The 10,639-nt window shown below is 34.9% G+C and overlaps 1 protein-coding gene across 2 annotated transcripts in view; it reads right to left on the bottom strand.

The window, feature by feature from the left end:
• Window positions 1-1,742: 1,742 nt before the first annotated feature.
• The window catches only part of SNX13 (sorting nexin 13), a 136,634-nt gene continuing 127,737 nt past the window's right edge, over window positions 1,743-10,639 (bottom strand). For both annotated transcript variants that reach the window (XM_040472506.1, XM_040472507.1), the window contains 4 exons: window positions 9,916-10,061; window positions 9,567-9,635; window positions 7,778-7,890; window positions 1,743-5,283 (listed from right to left, as the gene is read on the bottom strand). In XM_040472506.1, the coding sequence (XP_040328440.1) occupies window positions 5,036-5,283; window positions 7,778-7,890; window positions 9,567-9,635; window positions 9,916-10,061 (576 nt within the window). In that variant the 3' untranslated portion in view covers window positions 1,743-5,035. The remainder of the gene's footprint in view (window positions 5,284-7,777; window positions 7,891-9,566; window positions 9,636-9,915; window positions 10,062-10,639) is intronic.

Genomic DNA, 10,639 nt, shown 5'->3' with positions numbered 1-10,639 from the left:
GGGGAATTAAGTGTATTCTGCAAGACTTCATTTGTAAGGGAACTTTCGAAGCTCATGAGGTTTCCCTCGGACTTTGTGCCAGGCATCCTTTTCCTTTGATCTTGTTCTATATAGCCTTTTGCTGTAATAAATCTTAGCTGTGAGTAGGACCATATGCTTGGAGTCCTGTCAGCTCTTCCAGTGAATCGCCAGGGGGTGGTCTTTGGGACTTCCAATGCAAAGTCCTACTTTTATTCCACCTGATTATGTGAAAGGTCATGTTTACCCACTTACGTTAAAATACCGTATTTCACGCATTTCTCATACACTGTGAATTGGTAAATGAGTTAATTTTTTTTAATGTTTTTATTTATGAGAGACAGAGCACAAGTGGGGGAGGGCCAGAGAGAGAGAGGGAGACACAGAATCCAGAGCAGGCTCCAGGCTCTGAGCTGTCAGCACGGAGCCCATTGTGGGGCTCAAAACCACGAACCACGAGATCATGATCTCAGCTGAAGTCGGACACTTAACCAACTGAGCCAACCAGGTGCCCCGTGTTAATTTTTTTTTTTTCTTGTGAAGTTCTGGGTTCTCAGCTGCTACAAGTTTGCCCAGGCCAAATATCTGCCAGTATATATGGGCCAATGTCTGGTACACATTTTAAAAACTGAAATGTATCATATTCCTCTCTCCTCTCTGCACTTGCTAGTAATACCCTTTTGACCACACTAGCAAGATCCTTGGCAAGTATCTTTCCCACTCCTCACGGGACATACTATATTATCCCTTACGGAGTTCATTATTCTGGTACCCAGGGTCGAATTAAACTCTAAAGCTGCTATTTAACAACCTGTTAATTTTTCATATTCTCCTTTATCTTCCAAAGATTCAACTTTCCATTGGAATGATAGGCTACAAATAAAACTTTGTGGCCCAAGTCCACTGGCTTTTCTGTCTAGAGTTTATATTCCCTAATTAAAGATGCTTCACCTTTTTTTCCTCCCCATCTATGATTTCTCAAATCATGTTCCTTGGGAACATTATCCTCAAGCTATTAATTAAGGTGCATATGACAAAAAATTCTGTGGTTAAGTTTGGGAAGTTAGGTAAACAAAATTAAACAGACTCATTTATTACAGAAATTTTCAGAAACTTTGATATTATCACTTGGATTGTCAAGGAACATAGGGTTTTGAATAGTATGTAGACTTGCATAAGTTACATAGAAGTATATTACTGCTCAGGAACATCGTAAAGGGGACCAATATTTTACAGTGTGCGCTTTAACAAATACTATACCTGTCCCTAGTAGGGTAAAAGTACTCACAGTTGATGTCTGAGAAGTCTATACAGATATAAGAAAACTGAGAATATTATGACCACCCAGACATAGCCACGTTGAGTACTGAGTCTATTGCCTTTAGAACTGAAACATCTAAAATATTAGAAAGACTATGAATTAAAAATGAGATCAAATAAAAACTGTTAATGGATTACCTATTATAGATCTTTCTCAATGAGGAAATGACTTTCTAATTTTGTATGAAGTTTCCTTAACATTATGGTAGTAAATTACTTGCCCCATAAAATGGAAATATTAAATTCAATTAGTTGTCGGTAATCACTCAACAGCTCTTCTATCAATCTGGAACTTGAACTGCTTGGTTGCTAAAATGAAAAGAAAGGAAAATATACACAGATACTAAAAGACCACTGAGCAAGCATTTTTTTTTTTTAAGTAATAAAAATACAACACTACTAAATAAATTCAACAAAAAGGTTTGTTAATACTTTATTAGTATTTTCTAATGGACAGAACATAACGCAAACCAAATAAAAACTTTAATCCTCTTTTTAGTTCAATAAAAATAACTGACATTCTGATTGTTTCTTCTTTGTTAAAGAAGGAAAGTATTGATAGGTTAGGCACACAGTTGACATTTACTGTACAATGATATGCACAAGTTATCTTTTAACAACTATAATACTAAGATGTGCTCTTTATATTTTTCCCTTGTAGTACAGGAGCCATGCTCCTATAAGCAAAATTTACTAATAACAAAATAATTTTACAAGGAGTGACAAAAAAGACTTCTAAAACAAGTCCTTAAATAAAAGGATGCAGCAACAACGGAATGTAAGTTGTTGGGTTAAGAAACAGTTTAAACTAGATCTCAAAACATTAAAAATTCATTTATTTTACAATTACTCAAATACACATGCATTAAATGAAAATATTGCACAAAATTAAAATTTTAAATTGTGAAATTTATATTGTTCTTAATTTTTAAAAAATTGATACACTTTCTGGTAGCACTTAACTGATTTTCCCCCAAACACCAGCAGCACAAACTTAAAATGAGCGAACTGAAATATACAAGAAAGTTTTTAACTTTAAAAAAAAAAAAAATTAAGGCTAACCAAGTGCATCCATTGGTCAATGGCACAATTTTTCAGCAACTATTCAGAACACCCTAATCGTAGGAAATGCCCAGCTAAGCACTATATTTAAATCATACAATCAATTTTTAGGTGAATAAACTAGAAGTTAGTAGTGACGGTTTCTAAATAGTTTATATGTTACCTGAAAAATCAGAAAACCCAAACAAAATATGATTAATTTTGAAGGTTCTTGCCTAAAGGCACCACTGACTTAAAAACACATTCAAAAATCAAATATCCGAAGACTTAAAGCCTCTTCAGGTATATATTTATATATGCAATAAATGCATTAAATGTAATAACTTTATTAAATGTAGTACACTGTACTTGACATGGATTAAATATTTTACATACAGCTTGACCAAGTCATTAAAACATATCTCTAATTTTAGCATGACCACAGCTCTCTCTGATGTAAAAACACAGATGTGCGTGGAGAAGACGCACAGCCATTTACATAGACTCTACCATTTGACATTTCTGCTTCTGAAATATAAACTCTTTCAACAAAAATTGTTTTAAAAACCCACTTACTCATATAGTTTTTGGTATGACTGCAGTTACCTTGCAGGGCTCTGTTATGAAAAGTTGCCATTTTGCACGACCTTTCTTTCCCTGGTTGATGGCCAACATTCCTCACATTATCTGGAAATGCTTTTCACAGGTACACACTAGGCTCTTACATGAATTCTTGTTTACTCTTAGACTTATTTATGTCAAAAATATACTTGAAATGGGCAAGGGTATATTTGAAAATCATTGCACTTGTGGCCATGCCGATGCTTCCCACAGACGTGTTTCACAAATCCTCACTTTGAAAGCCTGGGGCATCGGGAGGGACCTCAGCAGGGAGACACAATGAGAAGAAAAAATACTATTTCTTCCATCAGAGTCAGTAAGGATCTTTTCTTATTTCCAAGTTGCAATGAAAGGGATTTCATTTATGTAATTCTTTAGACATGCAACACATACTGAATATATGCATACTGTAAGTATGCACAACAGCATCATTAATAAATATGATTATTATTATAAAGCTTTAAAGGAAGGCTTTATTCTGTTATTAGGCTTCACTCTGTAAGTAGGACCTCAGTGAAAACAAGACAGTAACATCTTGTTCCAATCTTAAAGCTCCCAAATAACTGGGATACTGATACTCTGTCCCTTTATCTTAAGCACCCAGACGTTCTTTTAATACCAGGATCTTGGCTCAGTGGTCTGATGAGTAGCTTCACTATTTTAAGGTTGTAGTGTTAAGTATTTTTAAAACAAAAAATGCTGACATACCCAAACCCTTAGTCAGTGTAAGTATTTAAAACTATGCAGAAATCCTGCATACAAGGGATATGAAGACTTCCAAGATGGACAAATGGAGAACGAGAAACTATAAGAAATGCAGAGGCTCCAAAACTGGAAAAGGTAATTTGTTGTTGTTGGTATAAAATTATTTTAGGGATTTAAATGTATACACCCAGGGGTTTTGCCAACTTGCTTTATTTAGTAGAATTTTACATTATGCAAAATATAAATAAAAGCATATTTTAAAAAATATTATAGTTCTGTTTTCATTATTTTCATATATACACAGTAATAGAATTAAGAATTTGTATGTTTACATATGACTACTAAACTCATTTAATCCTTTGATTTGCTACTTTTGCAATCGCCTAAGGTATGTCTAGATCACACAATTTAAAATTATCATATTGTAACTTTCAAGAGTGTGTTTTTTTTAATTTCCATATTTTTTAAAACAACAATGTATTTGGCAGTTCTTTCAAGAGATTATACTCCTTATTGTATAATCCGTAATCTCTTAAAGATAAAGAAACCTGTAATAATTTTGAAACTTAAGTGAGAACGCCACTATATGCTTCTTTTTGCACACAGAATACCAGAAGAAAATTTATGATTGAGTACCATAAGAGCAAAATAGAGCCCCAAAGCACATAAGAATCAATTAAAATTTGTTTTATACCAATGAATAACAAATCCAATCAAATTCTGGTTTTGATTGGTTTTATTTTATGTCACAAAACTGTGATTAGGATTTAAGGTTACTTCATACTTTAAGGGCATCCTGTCACTTTCCCCAGACCTGAAGCAGATGTTGCAAAGATCATTCGCCTGGCTAATCCACATTATATCAAAATTCTGATAAAGACCTATAAAATTATTATGCAAAAAACAAATCCCTCCAAGTCATACACTGCTCAGTTTCCCAGTGTTAAACAAATTAGCCAGTTTATCTGTGAACCATTGTTTTGTGCTTTCCTTAGCTTTCGTATATACATTCTGGCACTTTGTCATTGCTGGAGAATGCTGATTAGGCTGAAATGGAAGAGACCAACGTCATTCTTGCTTGAGAAGGGGGCAGTATCCTCTCAATGCTGCAAAAATATGCACCAAATCATTTAAGACACAGAAATCTCTCTTGGTAGTGGCTGGATTACAGACGAGGATGAGAAGAACCACAGTCCTATGGATGTATTAATAACTATTTTGAGACACTGAAAGACTGGTGCGACACAACAGTATATGAGTTAAGCCCCAGAAGATCTGTCCATATTATTAGTCTTGGACAAAATGAACACCAGCTTCATAGATTGGAGTGTCACCTTTTCTGTAAAGAAGGCGCTTGAGTAGTCTGAAGTTTCTGTTTATATTTCTGTATCTGCTTTGACCGTGAATGCAGTTTGTTGAAAAGTTCACGAAATTTATACTGTGGAAATAAGGTTTCCAAAAAGCCTTCCAGGAAGACATAAACCATTCTCCTATTTAACTGGTTGTGCTGAAACATTTCAAAAACACGAAGAATACCTTTCCGTGTTGTCTCAGCCCCAATAATGTGCTTCAGTTCATCTAAATCAAGAGGGGGAAAATAAACATAATTCATTACTCACATAAAGGAAACGCAAGGCCTAAACTATGCTCTAAGTTAAATAAAGTATATTAAATACACAGTTGAGTAATACAGGAGGTATTCAGTTAATGTGTTTTGGCTACATATTATAACTGAGACTTAAAATTTAAACATCTGCAGGCATCCACCTACTTACTAGACACTGGGGATGATAGAGCAAAGGAAAAATCAGGATCTAGACTCAGAAACCCCACATTAGAGTTAGAATCCCTTAATACCTATATGGTACTTACCCATCCTGAGTTTGTTTCCTTATCTGTAAAATGGGGATTTACAATAAGCAAACTCTTATAACTGTAAGAATTTAGAGAACTTTAATGAAATAATGTGAAAAGTAATCCACAAAGTCTGAAACACTGTACAAATAGTCTTAATGTATCTAATGCACAGTGAGAAATACTATAAGGAAATGATGTACGAAAGCTGATTAATGAAAAGCTTGCAATGGTCAAAGTGCCATGAAAATACCGTAAGTATAAAGATGTTTACAGAGGGGCGAATTTCACATGGTACACAACAAGGAAAGGCTCTCTGTGTGGAAGTGACGAGTGAGGTAGACTTTGCTACCCAAGCAGGATGTTGACAGGCACAAACAGATGATGGTTTACCTTTGGTGGAGAGAGCAATGAGCAAATGAGCCCTAAGTGGAAAAAACAAGGCAGTTCAAAAAATGGGAGCGCTACAATTCAGCTAAATTTTAAGATTCTTTGAGGGGAAAAAAAAAAAAAAAAGTGGAGAGAAGAATGGAAAAAAGTGCTGTGGCTACCAGAGTGAGCCAAGTTTGGAGTTTACTCCTAGGCAACGTGAAGTTATTACAGATAAATGAGTAAGGGAATATGTGATTATCCTTAATGATTTATAATCAGGACCCTAATAGCAGTAAATGCTATGTAATTGTTTTCAAAAGAAACATACAACTTCCAAAAGGTATGTCTCTAAGTAGGAGTAATACACAATTTACAGCAAATGGCTTATGAATGTACTAAAAACAGGTGAGGGATTATGTATATATAAAAACATACACATGGAAACCAATTGGACAATAAATTTCATATATAAATAAAAAAAAAAAAAACATACACCTTTGTACTTTCCCTCACTTCCGTTGAGTCCTCACACAAGTGTCCTCTCCTCTCACAACAGCAACTCACTAGCACTACTGGTCTCAGCGTTCACCAAGAGCTCATATCCTAGCTTTTCTTTATTGCTCTGCCTTCTGCCTATGTCTCCCTAACAGAATGCAAGCTCCAAGAAGGCAGAGATTCATGCAAAGAAAGTGTGGCACATGATACGCTCTTAATAAATATTTACTGAACAAATGCAATAAAGTTTCTTTCAGCTATGTAATTCAGTCTACAGCACAACTGGTTTACTAATAAATAGTACATTAAATAATATTTCATCCTAAGCTACTGTTTATTTCTATTTTCCTAAGATGTTATTTCTATGATTTTTTTTTCTCCAAATGCAATAGTATAATCTACAAGGCAGAATTAATAACCATTTGGCAGACCTCCAACTTAACTGATGGAAGAGAGATTTTTAAATCTATGATGAAAATATAGTTTTAAAGAAAAACAAAGAGAAAAAAACGTTAAATGATGTTAAAGAACTTCACAAATACTCCTTCTCCATTCTCTATACTCATAATTAAAATGTGGAGAAGAAATATCTAAGTATTTTCAAAGATATCCGTAACTAAAGAAGGAAGCAAACATCCATCCAGTCACACAAAACTGCTTTTCATATGACATAGGCTCTCTTGTTGAGAGAAGTCAAAATGGGGACAAAGTGAGTCTAAGTGAGATAGCAGTGTTCTAAAGTAATGCAAATTAGAACAGAATGCCACTATGTATACTTTCTTTGGAATCATGTTTTAATAGAGATTAATGGACCAAACAGTTGTTACTATGTAAAAGGAATCTCTGAAAGAATTTGTTTTTTCTCTGAAGTAGGACAAATACTCTTCCTGGAAACCTCACATTTCATGTTCTTTTATTAGCACTTTCATCTGTTACACAGGATATTTATCATCAACTTTATTCTCAAAATGGTTCAAGGTAGCAAATGAAGTGGTTAAAGGCACCACTATTTTTCATGACTGAAAGCAGTGGCTTTTCCAGTTGCTGAGCACAGAGCAGAGCTGAACAGTCACTTATTATACTAGCTCTGAACCTGGGGTAGCTTCTTTAACCTCTTTGAGCTGCTGTTTCCACCCATGGAAAGCTGTGATGTTAACAGTGCCTAGCTTCTTAATACTGTTATGAGAATTAGTAAACAATATATGAGAAATGCATAGCACAATAGCTGATATACGGCAAGTCATTAACTGGTAGTTACTATAATCAAAAGGCAGCTAAACCAGCATGCTCAATGCCAAAAATTCAGAAGAACTACAAATTAATAAGATTTTTATCAAACATGTTCACTCACCTGGCATAATTGAAAGTAATTTAGTTTTTCCTGCAACTCTTGTTCTCATTCGAATAGCTTTATCTCTGCATGGAACAGTCTCTGCTAAAATGCCATTTGGCCAAAAGGCATCTCTATTCAAGAAAATCAAATAAATCTTGTAAAAACTTTCATTTTCAAATGATACAAGTTAGCACAATTATTCCAATTTTCTACAGAAGACACAAATGTTAACAGAAAGTGGAAACATTATGAAATTTTATAGATGTATGATATTCAACAAATAGTAACTAAGAGCAGGATTCAATTTTAAGTGTAAAGGGATATACATTGGAAAAGTAGCAGATGAATTCTGCCCTAGAATAACTCACAAACATTAATGAGTGATAAAGACAGCAAAATGGAATATATAGGCGACTACATTTAAACTCAAAGTAGGCCTCTGATCTCAATGAGAATGAAATCTTATCCAAATACAACCTCATAATATCTTGAATTTGGATACCTTATAGTTAATCTCCCTTGGTGCCCCTATAACTTAGCCAATTTGAACCAATCCTGCACACACACTTACAGCTAGCCTTTTTACAACATTCCTTTCACATTCATACCCTATTCTCCCTCACTTGGTGTGTCTGATTTCTATTCTCCAATTCACAGGCCAAAGATAGGAACTGAACACAATACCTGGGAATTTGGGCTGAGGGAGACAGACTTCCCACCTGGGAATTTGGGCTGAGGGAGACAGACTTCCCAGAGCAGTTTTTCTTAACTTTGACTGAACATTAGAAACACATGGGAGCTTTAAAATCTTAATGTTTAGGCCTTCTACTGGATTAATTAGTAAGTTAGGCTCCTAAAATGGGACCCAAACATCACTATTTTTTAAAGCTCTCCAAGTGATTCCAACATGCAGCCAAGGCTGGGAATCAGTGCTCCAGAGTAAACATCACTACCCTACCCTGAAATGGAATGTACATGTGCCATAGCAGGTGGTCAGACTTTTGGAAACAGTGTGGGGTCGGGAGGAGAAACTCAGCTTCAGATTAAAGAAATTTGCTGTTCCCTACTTTACAGCATGTGAGTCTTTGGACAAGCCACTGAACTTCTCTAGTCCTCAGTTTCCACATAATAAAAAATGGAGACAAAAATTCGTATCTCATAAAATAGGATAAAATCAGAAAGTGTACATAAAGCAGTAGGTGCCAAGCAAATAATTAAGGTTCAATACTGACAGCTCCTTTCTTGCTTCTGTTACTTCAAAGTACATGATACCATGAATATGCCTTATCTTTCACTTTTAGAAAAGAGGTTCATTTCTGGACTACGCCATGCTTTCCTTAAAGGGACTGTATTTTATCTCAGTCCTGATGACTGGCAAGTTACTAGGCACAGAGGAGAGGCGCAGGGTATTTGTATAGGATGAACATATGAACTGAGAGTACCACTGCTCTTGATTTATATTCTTTTTGGAGGTTCAAATAGTTAAAAATAAGTCCAGAGCCAGAGATGAACATATTTTTTTTTAATTTTCATTTAAAATCAAGGATTTCAATTATTTTCAAGTCACATTACTATGATAAAATGTAATCAGTATCTTAAAGATTATTCTTTAACACTTTTTTCAATTCTGGTTTTAAAGAAACAGATCAAAGGGTCCATGGAACAAATGTTTATTATAATTCTTACAAGTCTTTTTGTTCATCAAAAAGGAAGAAAACAAAGAAAAGAAAAGCAGTGTAAGTTAATTAGTGATAACAATGCTAAACACTGTACTACCTGAAAGAAGTGACTGTGTCTTAAGATATACCTGAAACGTTTCACTAAGTCCGCTACTTGCTCAGGTGAGGTCATCCAATCAACATGGTCAACTATTTTTCTGAAAGTAAGGAAATTTAAATGAGTAGGGTGAAAATTTTAGAAAATATATAAAATAAGGAAACACTACTTTCATGGAGTAAGCAACTTAGTTTGTATGTAAATTATCTGTAAAAACACCAGGCTGTTTTAATGATCATAAAAGGCCCAGAGATGAAAATTCTCCTACAAAAGTTGAGCAATCTACTTCCAGAAGTACAAGTTTAAAAGCTAAGTAAGAACAGTTCTAAGGGATGAAAAAACAAAAAAAAGAAAAGAAAAAAAAAAAACAACCCTGGTACCTGTTAATAGTATCACCATAAGTGGCTCTAATAAGCTGCTGAAGTAGGTTTTTGATATTCCTTCGCAACCACTGATTCCTCTCTTTTAAGTCAAATACTTCATCCATAAGAAGCAGCATTACTCTAAGTGGAATATTGTCATCCACCTGACAAAATAGGGGAAGAAATAAAAAAATGTTTGAGTTACCTATCTATTATGAATGGCTACTGCTGCTGCTTTTACAAAATTATTGCCACTATTTCAGACATCAGAGAACAAGTTGTATTATAGTCTTCATGACCTAACATTTCAGTCTAATTTTTAAAATATATGTTTTTAATAGCCAAATTATGGAAAGAGCTTAAATGTCCATCAACTGATGAATGGATAAAAAAAATTGTGCTTTATATACACAATGGAGTACTACGTGGCAATGAGAAAGAATGAAATATGGCCCTTTGTAGCAACATGGATGGAACTGGGGAGTGCTATGTTAAGTGAAATAAGCCATACAGAGAAAGACAGATACCATATAGTTTCACTCTTATGTGGATCCTGAGAAACTTAACAGAAACCCATGGGGGGAGGGGAAGGAAAATAAAAGGGGGTGGGTTAGAGTGGAAGAGGGCCAAAGCATAAGAGACTCTTAAAAACTGAGAACAGGGGCGCCTGGGTGGCGCAGTCGGTTAAGCGTCCGACTTCAGCCAGGTCACGATCTCGCGGTCCGTGAGTTCGAGCCCCGCG

Source organism: Herpailurus yagouaroundi, unplaced genomic scaffold (genome assembly GCF_014898765.1).
Source record: "Herpailurus yagouaroundi ecotype Mexico unplaced genomic scaffold, PumYag 100, whole genome shotgun sequence".
NCBI classification, from domain to species: Eukaryota; Metazoa; Chordata; class Mammalia; order Carnivora; family Felidae; genus Herpailurus; species Herpailurus yagouaroundi.
This window is presented reverse-complemented; position numbering and strand designations above follow the sequence as displayed.